Raw genomic sequence first — 13,605 nt, forward strand, 5'->3', positions numbered from 1 at the left:
TAACCCAATAGTATCAACCAAGAGTAACGCATCAGGTAGTTGCAAAGTTTATATGAAACGTTTCTTTTGCGCTTCTCATCCCGCGACTCTCATACAAATCTTCTATTGAAAACGGATTCCATCAACCCCTCCCAAGCGTTAAGACCAACAGAGAGATGCAGAGAAGACGTACCTGACCGATGGTCCTCTCCTAGACAGCTAACGTCTCGCTTTTGGTGTATTTGTGGCAGGGTGTATCGCAGTCGAAGCAGATGAGGTTCTCCGCGGAGATAGCAAGCTTTGATGGAGGGGAATGAATGGAATGACGGAGTCCTCCGGGCAGTGCCGAGCTGGCTAACAATGCTCCTCCCCATTAAGAGGCGGAGCCAAAGTGACCGCTAACATCTACTTGTCTGATCTTTTGAACTATTTTTAATTTAGTAACGAAAGACCCTATTTGAGCTTGTGCAAATTTTTGATTAGTTGATAAAAATGTGGATACGGTAGACTCAGTTCTTGATTGGGAAAAGACCAAGCCAAAAGTGTGAAGCATAAAATGTCGAATGTATAAGAATGCAATGTGATGTTTTTGAACACAAAACTGGAATCAAAAATCAAACAGGACTACAGGTGTAAGCTCTAAACTAAAAACTCTCAGATCAGAGTAGCTGAATTTTTAGAAAATTGAAGACATCCCGTAAACTTACATATTCCGATCAAAAATTCGTTTGAAAGTATGATAAAAATAAAGTGAATACGGAAACATCGTACGATAACTCAAAAAAAAGAGGAAATATAGAGAGAACATAAAGCTTATTGGTGAACTCCGTATCAATTGTGAATGTGAGAAGCGGCGCAGCTAATTTGAATCACCCTTGAGTTTGATAGAGCGTCCTTGGTAGACAGTACATTTATGGGAGGCCAACAGCGCGACCACACGCAACGAAAAGGACAAGTTAAATTTTGCATTGTTGTCTTCACGCAAAATCTACAGAACAAAGAGAAGATAAATGAATGTGAAACTGAACAAAAGACCAACAAAATGGAAATTTTTGGAGTACAAAACAGTAGAAATTTTGGTTCTTCACGATGGTGCTTCTCTTTCGTTACAGTATGAAACGAACAAATAGAGTCATTCATTATTGTCAAACTCATTTGGTAGGCTCAACAATTATCTCTTTTCCCCCACTCTTTTACATAGACAATGTCTAAGACAATATTTGTCACAGTGATAAGGTAGGTTATCAGCTATACGATTATAATTCTAAATGATCTGTTTTGCTAGGTTATTTATCGGAGTGAGAATTGGTTTCCGACATATTCCACAAAAACAATCCATCTGTTGTTATTGGTTGGTAAGAAAAGTGTAATATGAAGAGCTGGCAACGAGCAAAAATACAGGGCCGGTCATAAAATCGAGATGACAAAAAGGCACCGCGTTGTTTATGCGCTATTCCAATTTTCTTTCATCAAGGTTATACGACTCGTTTTAGCGCACATCTGCTTCTCCAAGATTTGTACTCAAGCCAGACAAGCTACACTCTAGAGAGTGATGATTGAAATGAATTTATGTAGGGATTAAATACAGTGTCGGCAGGTGCTGGGTGCAATTTCTAAAGAGTTTTAGGACCACCCAGTCAGGTAGAAATGAAATGAGAAAACTAATACTACTTGTTAATCATTCCAAATGCGTGGCTCCGAAATGGCGGTGAATGATAAAAAATTTGACCAACTAACGTTTTGGAAACCGTGCGGAGACGTGTGCAAGATAAGCATAAATTGAGAGACTGGTCGTTAAAAACTAAGATTGAGGTATGGAAAAAGACAAGCAATACAAATTGAAACGATAAGAATCCGAAATTTCAGATACACTTTCGCCGGAGAACGGATATGTTCCAAGCTATCAAACACATGTAAAACATTGAAGGAGAGAAACAGAAGTGTTGCTTCAACGACAGTTTTGCGTGATACATTGCGGCTGCAGCAGAGTAAAGGTTGGGCCGCCCTGAGCGGGTCATGCCCACGCTGTGCCAAAAAGAAAAAAAGACCTCACACGAAGAAAATATTAATTTTGATACGATGAGAGTGATTGTTATTCTAGGACTGCTAGGGTTTGCTAATAGGAATGACATGATAAACATACGGTACTGTATCAAATTTTTTCTCAATAACCTACTTTGAAGGATTGTTATGATTTCACATATTGTTTTCTAATGGTAATAATGAAAGGATACATAGTTCAGATCTGGAGAGTGTGCGAACCTTTTTGTGTAGGTATGAATTCATAAAAAATGTTATTCAATTAATTCATTTTGAAGCGATTATGAAAGTTTCAAGCCTTCCAAGCCAATATCTATCGAATTAACTTTCTGAGTGCCCTAACAAAACAATCTCAAGCGGAAGATGTACAACAAACTTGAGGGCACAGCTAAACTTATTTATGTAAAAAAGTTCGAACGAGTCCTCGAAGTTTCTATTTTAATTGTTTATGTTGCAGTTTATATTGCTCTGGACGTTGACATCCAGAATAATATGATCTGAACATAAACAATAATCATGAGCCGCATAGTATGTTTTGTATAATTTCTTTTGTAATTGTTCAAATAATATTCCTTCGAATTCAAAACGACACCTAAGTGATTTATTGCGGAAAATATTAACAGAAAGATTAAAACAAAAATTGGAACATAAATTTGAAACTGACAACTTTGAAATTTTGTTTTCTGAAAGTTATAACTTCCGTGGATACCATTCTACTCTATCAAAAAACAATAACATTCATTTTAAAATACATATGTATGTAACTCGTACAAAACGATGCAATTTAGTATTTTACTCAATTATTTCAAGCAACAGTTCATCAAATACTTTTTTGCAGAGTAACCATTTTTTTAATAACATAAATATGGTATATCCAATTTCCTGTTTTGTAGGTTGTCTCAAAACAATGGAAGTAACTCTGTGTAGGTGGTGGTAGCATGAAAGTGAACACGAACGAGATAATTGTTGGGTGCTTCATCTCTCGATTCTATTTAGCATCACCACATTTGCCATAAATTTCGCGCCACTCTTCTGGCACGCATCCGGAGAAAGAGTCGTTATACATTATTCACAGAGGCGTCTTGTGAATGGAATCCTCAATATTTCAATTTGGCTTAGCAGATTATTCAGGTATTGTTTTTTTTATTCAGGTTTTTTTTTTATTCAGATATTTTTTTTAAGATCAGAACAAACACTTTTAATTATTCGTAAAATCGCCAATTCAGTTGTACTAACTGGTACTCATATCTCGCAATCACATGATTTCTTTTCTGATTTAGCATTACTCTTACAATTTTTCGCAATAGTTAGTATTCAGTGTACTTTTATTCGCTTCTTCCAATGATCACGATTTTATGTTTCAAAAACTGTCCATGTCTCATGATTCGTATCGTTCGATTGTATCCATTCCCAAAAAACAATTATAAGAGCTAAAAACCAACTTCATCATGAGCTTTTACACCAACGCGTAGTATTGGGGAAACATTTCTAAGACAAAAGCTTCCGTTCTATTCTACCGCCTGACACGGGACAGAGGACTGTCCGAAGGCCGAATTTTCTTGTTTTCTTCTATTCGTCAATGCTTAGAAAACAAACAAATCCTAAATTCAGTGTCTCCAGTTGTCACATTTTAGCTAGGAATTTTTTCTTTACTATTACATAGGATTATCTCATACCAACTGATTGTATCTTTTAATCCAATTATTTTTTCCAGCGGTCGTATAATCTTCAGTAGGAAATGGAGGTTCCCAAGCATCTCACGAAAGAGCATAAAGTATGAAAAACAGAAAACAATAGGTCTCAAAATGGAAATTTACAGAAAATACTGTCAGACGTCAAGTCATTTGGAGAACTGGTGAAAACGTTTTCTGTAAGTAGGAATTCCAAAAATTCAGACTTGTCTATTACTTCCAGGAGAAACTTGGTGGTTCACCAAAAGAACAGCGATCATCCCCACTAATTCTGTTTATCAAGAACTATCTCCGTTACTATTCGACTGCATTGATTGATCAAGTCATTGATCTGGAATTTAGAAACTCTTTCTCATTGTTTGAGGTCGGTGAAGAAAGTATGAGATTTGGACAGTGGAATATTTTCAGAAAAACTCAAAAAATCTGATGTCTGCATTTGAGAAACTGAACGCGTCCTACACTTCGATTTTCCAAGAAGAACAAAGTGAGTCCGAACTATAGTCTCAAACGTTAATACGTTTTTATGAAGGTAGTTATTCTCAGTGGCTGCTAATTTCAAATTTTAGACTCACCTTTTCAATAGAACAAAAAAAGCATTGTTCAATAACTGAAACCTATTAAAACAGATTGAGGGAGAATTATTTTAATGTTTTAGAAAAAGAGCCACAAAATTGAATAAAACTTCAAAACCCACAAACACCACCTATCACTTTTACATTTCAACAAAATTAGTTCTGAATATAGTTAAATAAGAAAGAAACACACGAAATCATGAGAGAAACAACGAGAATTTCAGAGAAAATCAATAAACTTATATCAAAACTACGTTTTGATATAAATTAAATTTGAAAACGCGCAAAAACCACACAAAACACACTTTTTGAGGAATAACCAATTTATTCCAAGCCCAACTGGCTAAAACCTACTGAAAACCTCCGCCAGCGCCCAAGAGTCCCGAAATTCTCCATTTTGAAACCGAAATTAACAAAACAGCGGCGAGAAATGCGCGCGCGCCGGTAGGTCAACGCGGCACACAGTGACATACGGAGGTGAGTCTAGAAACTCAAGCGACTTTAAAGAATAGTTTAGAAGATCACACGGTGCCAACCGTACAATATTGGCAATGTTCAGTTGGAAAAAATTGGTAGATCACTCTAGGTATGCGCCACATTCACTGAGGAAAAGTTTACATGGGGTATAAAAACGATTTAAATTTGCACACTGATGCTTTCACAACCATCTCCGTTCCAACACTGCCGTAGACAACTCTACCACCAATCAACATTTTAGTTCCCATCAAAGGCGGCAAAATGGAGAATCGTGGTAGTAGTTGCGTCAGTGTGCAAATCCACGTGGTTCAGTACTGAAAACTCCAACTCGAAAATATCAAGGTGTAGGGTCTTTTAGCAGAAATTGCAAACAAATTCGGAATCAGCGTCAAATTTACAATAGGATAGCTCTTTCAGATGTCAATAGCTAAACTTGAAATTTTTTTTCTCCGTTAGTATTAAAAAAAAGTAGTATACCCCTATATTTTTCTTGATATTTTTCAGTTGTCAGCTACGCTACCAGTGCATTGCAAGAGATCATGAACGAAACTACTAGATTCTGAACAAATGCTACGGTTCCAATCTTCTCCATTCCGAAATTAACAAATGTGTACATTAAATCGTTGTATTTTTGTATTTTTTCAAAGTAATTTTAAAATATGTTTATTAAAACACAATAATAAATTGAGTTGTATTTTCACAATGTTTTCGCACAACTCAAGAATGACACTATTCATTAAAAGAGCAGTAGAATGTGAAAATTAGAGTAGAAGAAAATATAAAAATCTCGTATAGAAATCGGAAAGAAATACCTACTGGAACAGGCTGGGGTATGGCAAATTCCCAACGGTTAAACGACAGAATTGACAACAAAAAAGCAAAGGTGAGTCCCGAATAAGTAATACAATGATTCAAAATCAAACATAAGAGAAAGAAGTGGAGGGAGAGATCTAACTGAAAAGACGTTGTATGTTACAGGTATAGTGAGACGCGGAATACTTTTAGGCTATCATAATAGTCAGAATTATCAGAAAAACTGCAGCAAGAGTAGCTTTTCCTCCGTTTACTTTGTCGGCTCGTTGACGGCTCAAAGCCAAAGTGTGCCATTTCTCGCGGTTATACGGCACCTCTGCACTATCGGCGATGTCTTCTGGTAGCTCATCAACAATGAAGATTCTGCCTCCCATATTGAAGTTGTTTCCGCTCTGAAATGATGTTCATCATGTTTATATGCGCAATTCCGCATCGAACATACGTTATAATAAAGAACAGATGGGGTGGTCTCATTTGGAGTGAAAGCGAATGAGTGAACATCTTCCGGCCATCCATCACAATCCAAAAACGTATCCGGTTCGTTAGCAGATTTATCTGAAAGCATGAATGTTGCTGGTAACTTTTAAATATAGATGAAATATACCTTTGTTGTGCATCCAGAGACAGAGTGGTCCAGTGTTGCTTTCAATTGGTCCAGGCGAGTGAACTGTGACTCTTTCAATTTCATTTTCTGACAGCTCATTGTATCCTCCGTTCTCATCATCTCCAATGTAGAGTGGGTTGTAGAACTCTGGGATCATCTTTTCACGGCCCCCTTCAACACTGAAAAAAAGCAACATTTGTTTCTCAACTCTGATGAAATGTGTCTCACTTGAAATTGTAAGTGACATTTCTCATCAAGTAGAGATCCGGAGTCATCACGCTATTCACGTGCCAAACATATTTTGGTGACCGAAGGTTTCCCTGCAAAAGAAATGCTATCAGTTTGTCAGTGCGGGTGGTCAACAATACGTTGTAATTCTTGATGTGTTCTATGTCTCCTAGTTGGAAAGTGAAATTTCTCCTCTCGGCGGATCCCTTCAAGACTCCACGTGTCATTGACTTCTCATCGGAATTCTGAAATGATTTCACTTGATTCGAATAAGTTCATCACATGTTTCCAGCTGACTCACTCTTTTGAATGACGGCACATAAGGTGGGAGGTTAGCAAGTGTGTCATCTGTCGGAACCAGAACTGATCCAAAGTTGACCCGGTATTTGTAGCAATAAACTGAGATCCAATCAATGTGGAATATATCATAATTCTCCGGCAGTTCAAGGATGATGTCCTTTCCTCCGCGGTAGTTTTCACTGATTTCACTTATCCTGCAAAAGTATTCAATTTGAATAATGTGAGGATTGGGATGAGATAATAAAACTATGACTTACGATATAGCTAGAAAGAATAAGGAAATCAAATGGGTAACGATAGAGTCCCGTATCCGGAATTTCTGTTTACCAATTGTGACAATCATTACTACTAGGGGGATCGGATCGGAACGCAAAATTAACTGGTCTGATTAGAAACAGCAGGTGGGACGATTTTTTTATCATCAGAAGAGAGCGAAAAAAAGAGCGAAGTAATATGAAAGATTTGCTGACTAGGGAAGGATCCTGAGGCGAGATGGAGTTACGGGTCGAGACCTATATGGTTGGAAAGCTTGAGTTTTGAAACTTCCAAAACAGTTTTCAAATTTTGCTGAACGCTTCTAGGAATGGAGAAAAATGAGCTCAAAGTTCAGCTCTGATCTCGATACTTAACCATATGAATCGTCCGAGTAGAGGGTGAAGGGGAGCTACTTTCCTCACTCCCCAGATAATCCACGTTTTTCAACGGTTGGATGGTCGAGTGGGTAAGAGGTTGGGTTGGGAGGCAAGAGGTCGGGGTTCGGTTCCTCTGGACGCTATTTGTTTTTTTTCTTTTTTCTTTTTTGATTTTTTCTTTTCTGGATATGGATTTTATCTATTTTTTATGGTTCTTTGTGAAAAAGTAAGTTTGTTTCTCTTTTTTGACCAGTGAAAGATACGAAAAAGCTTATTTCTGAAATTTGCTGATAATTTTGCGAAGATTACTTTCGTGTATTTTTGTTAAAATCTCATGAAGAAAATCGAAAATAGATAAAATCCATATCCAGAAAGGAAAAAATCAAAAAAACAAAAAACAAAAAAAACAAATAGCGTCCAGAGGAACCGAACCCCGACCTCTTGCCTCCCAACCCAACCTCTTACCCACTCGACCATCCAACCGTTGAAAAACGTGGATTATCTGGGGAGTGAGGAAAGTAGCTCTCCTTCACCCTCTACTCGGACGATTCATATGGTTAAGAATCGAGATCAGAGCTGAACTTTGAGCTCATTTTTCTCGATTCCTAGAAGCGTTCAGCAAAATTTGAAAACTGTTCTGGAAGTTTCAAAACTCAAGCTTTCCAACCATATAGGTCTCGACCCGTAACTCCATCTCGCCTCAGGATCCTTCCCTAGTGAGAGCGGTAAAATTGCGCCTCCCCTTGTCTGCGTCTAGTTTTTTGTCTAACACTATAAACCAGGGGGATGGTGTGTGTGTAATCAGGTACGAGGTCATCCTCTGCTGGCTCGCCCGCCGGTTCAAGAAACACTCGCAACATTTTGGTGGCGTGTTTGTCAAAGAACACTTACTCTTTCTCGTCTTTCCCGCGAATCGCCACTTTGACGCCAGAACTGTAAGATACCGATGCACCACGGCCAGCGTAGAAATAGGTTTCTGCAAGTTTGCATGTTCGATAATTCACATTCTGTTTCGAGAAGTGTGATTTCTTATTTCTGCTGATTCAACACTAATTAAAACTTTTGATAAGTCGAACGACACTACACTTTAACAAAATTGAAATTCTTCTCAAGGAAAGCCGTCAGTACTGATTGATATGTGATATTAGGTGAAAAGTTAAATTTTGAAGTTTGAATCATTGTTATCAATTTTGACGTCAGCACGTGTTTTTGATTTCAACCTGAAAATGTTTTGAACGTACTTGGCGCCTTGTTTCCTTCGAATGTGAATCCATACACCTTGATGGTTCTTCGGTCGATAACATAGAGGGGTCCTGATCTTAAACTGTACCGTTTTCCGGAAAATTCAGTAGTAAGCGCAACAGATTTTGGGATTTTCAGTGCTTCTGGGAGAACCAATGATGCGAAGTTTTTCTGGAAAAAATGTATAGTACATGAGGAAAATATCAATATGCAAACTTACATCTGTTTTGAAAGAGTAAATGGAGAATGATTTGAAATCATCAATTCTGTTTTTCTCTGGAACATGAACAACAACTCGATCGTTGTCTTCCGGGAATGGTCCGAGTGGTGTGATTCCGTATTCATAGGTGTGGGCTTTCACTCCTTCCTTAGTTGGCGTTTCTTTGGTATCAAGCCAGAAGTAGAGATCTTGTTGAGTTGGTGAGAAAGTGAGGTTGAAAATTTGAAGAGTGGTAGCATTCACAACAAACACTTGTCCGGAAATGTCGGATTCCGGACTAGAAAGTTCTCCGACATACACTCCATAATCTGCATTGTAAGTATTGATGTCATGGCAAAAGACACTGCTTATCACAAAGGATAGCAGAAACGTCCGGACCACCTGGGATATCATTGGGCGGCTCTGAAATTTTATAATGCCAATAATATGAATGAAAGCTTATGAAGATTGAGCGAATTCATAGTAATAGAAATAAATCGTGATATCTGAAGTACTGTCAAAACTTTTGCCTGCCAAAACTTAAGGCCATCTGTCACCTCTTATGCAATTTCAAAACAATTTTCTATTCAACATGACGTCTTTTTTTGTCAAGTTGCGAATCGTCTAAAACTAGCCAATCCGACTTAGCGCCGGATGATTGGTCGCCAGAAACAGTAATTACTTTTGTTTGTGGCAATCAATGAGAGGTTGGTTGAGGATAAAGATGGCGGAAGGAGAAGAAATTTGAAAAGTGATTCATTCATAGAAGATGTTCACTCTGTGTGATGTTGAAGAGATGAGCAAAGAATGAAAATGACAATTGAATTCATAATTTTTGATGAAAGAGAATAAAGCGCGAATGGAAGTGAATAAGGAGGAGAAGAAGGGGAACGAAGAAGGCGGAGCATTCAATTCATCACTTTTGCGTCGAGATGTATATCTCGAGTGGTTGGACCACCACCAAAGATGACAGTCATGTGCGGGTTGAGAATGAGAAGGGGAAGATAGAGCAATATTTACAACAGCAGATTGCACAACAATTACATTTACGAATGAATTGATCCATCATCCGATAACTGGCATTTTGCGCGATTTCGGCACCCAAGAACTAAATCTTGGAACGATAGAGATGGAAGGAGACGTCATGCTTAATCGGATTAAAATTGAAATTCAAGAAGATCAGAAAATCTAGTGAAGATGAGATTGACAAGAATTAAACAATGCGAAACGGGAAGCGTGTGAATAAAGTTCCTGGATAGCCAGTCAGGAGGAGAAAGTAAAGTGACAGATGTGACTAACTGGTGGGAGTACAAAAGTGGGAAAGGGAACATGTTGGTAAACGCTGGTAAATGACTCCCCTCACGCTGTCAAAAGAATTATATTATGACGAGCCAAAGAAAACAAAAGAAGGAGAGTCGGACAGTCCCCAGAGAGAAAAGAAAAACAGTGTGGCATGAGTCTACCGCGGAGCCACCGTTCAAGTCTATGTTAATGAACGATGCAATAATAATAATCATAATGCAGAAGACAGATGCTTACACAGATGTACGCGTCCTAAAAAGAGAAATAAGAACAGAATAAGAGTCAAACGGATAAGGGGGCGTGGTCAAACAGTGCGAGATGATGAACACTTGGCCTGGTGCATATGGTCCACACGTATTTGTTGACACTCGGACAAGAAAACTCGCGGAACTGTTGTGTGAAGAACAAGAGGGATTAGAGATGATGTCTTATTGGATAGAATGGTACGGGGTCCAGATGACAAAGCGGGAGATAGACTCTTCTTCTTGAGAAAGGCGCTTGGACGGGGCTTCTGGGAACTTGATACCCTGTTTATGGAGGGGTGTCTGGTGATGGGACATGTGGCCACAACCATAAAAAGGCGGCTTCCACATATCTGTGCGGCAAAACAGACTGACCTTTCGATGTATTCAGTAATAAAAGTATGTGTTTATGAACTCTCATACATTTGCTAGATAAGATAGAAAGCGAGAGTCGTAAACGATCGGCGGACCGTAAATTGTCGGAAGGGACAGAGAGAAACATACACCTACAGCCAGAATCTAATGAAAAACCGTTTGCGATAACATGTGAAGAGATAATGAGCACTGATAACTACAGTCAGGTAGTAGAACCTAGTTGAATGTTATTTCCAACTTCACTTAAAAAATATGTAAAGTAATAAACAGACTAAAAGAGTGGGTAACCATAATCGAAGATCTATTACCACTTGAACATTAAGATCAAATAAAAAGTTCAATGTTGCGAAGAAAAGTGGAGCATTAATCATTTACAAAAACTGAACGACCTTGCATGAACAAACACTCCGTTCACCAAAGTTTTGTGAATGAAGGGCATGCTGTTGCTGTTTTGCGACATGTGTTCGAATGTTATGAGTGGCAAGGAACCTCACAACAGGCACCAATCACTACCGGAACTTCCCGCTGGTCCTTAGAACGATGAAATTTAGCTAATTTGCATAAGTCACCTCATTGTGAGCATGCGCATAAGGTCATAAACGTTCATCTTCCTATCTATTTGTGTCCCTCCCACTTCACCTCACTCCAGAAGACTGACAATACGAGAATAAGTGCATTATTTTTCTCTTTCTTGATAGCACCTGCTGTTGTGTAACAAAATCATCTAGTACTACCCATTTTCTTAATGGAACAAAGGTGTAGAAAAAACATCAGAAGTGAGAAAAGGTTTGTGTAAACAGAAGACAGAGTTTAGGCTTACATCAAGCCAAAGGTACACAAACGGAGTGTGCCATCAAAAGAAAGGATGCTCCGCTTTGAAAGCCTGGAAGCCGAAACCGCTAATTAGAAGCTACCTGAGCGGAAATGAAAACTGGTACCAAAGCTTATTTGGGGTGGTACCAACACCAGGACATACAACATTTATTGGTTATGGTGAGGTCTTCAATTAAGGTTTTGAAGAGATGTCTATTTGTGGGATAAGGGTTTGAAGAAGTAGGAGAGAGGCGGAAGGATAGTTTAAAAATTAATTATGTCAGGATTTAGAGGCACTTTTCTTGCCTCTCAGAGTTTACCACTGTGACACAAGAACAAGAGTCGCGCATTCCGGAATGAATGGTACTCGAAAATGGGGGCCTACGTCAAGTGTAGTGCATATGTTTTGCCAATATATTGAGTGTTCGTCAATATAGAACAGTTTTCTTTTTACTAGTTGACACTACTAAGGACCTTGGAATAGTGACTTGAAAGTTGTAAATGGGAAAAAAATGTAGACAGACTTGCTACGTCAACAAAAAAACTTGAGAAGCTTGAATTTCACGATACTTTGCTACCAAATTTGGTTACTACTGCCACCAGGAAAACCGGGCATTTCAAGACTATGACACTCTTTTCATGATAGAGAAAGGATTCCGAGATTGGGTCAAAAAAGGCAGTCAAGTGGACAATCAAGCCAATAAAATGGGTAAATGGGTGGATATCGCATAAATGCAACGCATTCTAGCAACTGTCGGCCGTCAATCGGAACATGCAAATCTGGTCATTTGACTGACTATGCAGCTGATACAAACCTTCATTTCTGACTTTTCCCAAAGTCAGTCGTCGTTAACCGAAATATTCGTAAATAAGAAGACGCGTTGATTAAAAAGAGGTTGGAGTGAGGTTTCAGACATACGTTTCGGGGCCACAAGGCTAAGCTGGCTGGTTGAGTTAATTGGAAACCGTGTTCCAATTATCGAACGAGTAGCTGGTTGGCGCCCCCACGCGTGAGTGTGATGGGAACGATAGACGACGGGAGATGAAACTGAATAGACTGTACACAAAAGCTTGAAGTCGTTAGGTTTTTGAGTAAATGCAAACAATCTAGACATACAGTGTGCCAATATATTCGAAGCTTCTGGTACTTGCCTCCCTACCTACCACCCCGCTTCCCCTCTGTATACCTATTCAAATTAAACCGGGCCATTGTTCTTGGCATACGTGTTTGACAGCCTTAAGCAAGCACTTGACGCCGCCACGAATACCATTGTTTAGGTTGCGTTGTTTATGCGTTATTGTGGGACCTCCTCTTCTGCACCTCCGCCAAGAACCCACACCGTTTGATTTTTGCTAATTTCGAATCCAAGAAAGGGCATAGTCTATCGGGAGAGGTGTAAAAGAAAGTGGAATGCGTGAAGGTCATGCCATCATCAGCGATCTGTTAGGTTGATTTGGTGTGAGAAAAAAAGTTTGAAGGTGGAGAAATGTATATTTTTGGGGAGAATGTTTCTTGGATCGGTCCAAAGGACCTTGAAAGAGAAAAAAAAGTATTACGGATTGAAAGAATTAGTAAAGGACAAAGATGTGATGAGAAGTTTTTAACGCTTTGTAATGACACATGAACGCTGAAGGGATGAGAAATAAAATCATTTGAGTAATAAGAAAATTCGATGAAAAAGTTGACATTTGTTCGTGGAATATCTACTGCGATGCGAGCGCCTGATAATCCAGAATGAGTCAAGAACAAGGAGAGAAAACCAGAATGTACAAGCTGTGGTGACCTATAAATTGACATTGTCGGACTATTTAGTCACTTAGTGACTCATCAACATTGTCCTTGGGAGGAGGCGCGAAGACAGCCGCCGACGGCGTGGGATAAGTCAAAAGCAAGAATGATTGCATTTTGGTAGGTTTGATTCCGATGAAAATGATGAAGATTTTGAATTGTAATTAAATGTGTGAGAACAAAATGAAAACGAGTCTTCCTCCTTTTTTTTCATTTCTATTTCATTTGTTTCGGCTTTGGTTTTGAAAGTAAGACTAGGAGAGGAGAAAAGCCAGAATGACCAGCGGTATTGGTATTCGAGACGGCG

The 13,605-nt window shown here is 38.8% G+C and overlaps 2 protein-coding genes across 2 annotated transcripts; one reads left to right on the forward strand and one right to left on the reverse strand.

Moving 5' to 3' along the window:
* Nucleotides 1-3,757: 3,757 nt before the first annotated feature.
* Nucleotides 3,758-4,211, forward strand: GCK72_024460 (uncharacterized protein; the record flags this gene model as incomplete). The annotated part of the gene is made up of 4 exons (XM_003118106.2): nt 3,758-3,793; nt 3,839-3,889; nt 3,934-4,074; nt 4,119-4,211. 4 exons carry the CDS (start codon nt 3,758-3,760, stop codon nt 4,209-4,211), a joined length of 321 nt encoding a protein of 106 aa, XP_003118154.2.
* Nucleotides 4,212-5,760: 1,549 nt separating this feature from the next.
* GCK72_024461 (uncharacterized protein) lies at nt 5,761-9,191 on the reverse strand (the record flags this gene model as incomplete). The annotated part of the gene is made up of 8 exons (XM_053735900.1): nt 5,761-5,964; nt 6,015-6,127; nt 6,177-6,355; nt 6,405-6,649; nt 6,706-6,898; nt 8,228-8,312; nt 8,578-8,749; nt 8,799-9,191. 8 exons carry the CDS (start codon nt 9,189-9,191, stop codon nt 5,761-5,763), a joined length of 1,584 nt encoding a protein of 527 aa, XP_053579466.1.
* Between the last annotated feature and the right edge of the window lie 4,414 nt (nt 9,192-13,605).

Source organism: Caenorhabditis remanei, chromosome X (assembly GCF_010183535.1).
Source record: "Caenorhabditis remanei strain PX506 chromosome X, whole genome shotgun sequence".
Classification (NCBI taxonomy): Eukaryota; Metazoa; Nematoda; class Chromadorea; order Rhabditida; family Rhabditidae; genus Caenorhabditis; species Caenorhabditis remanei.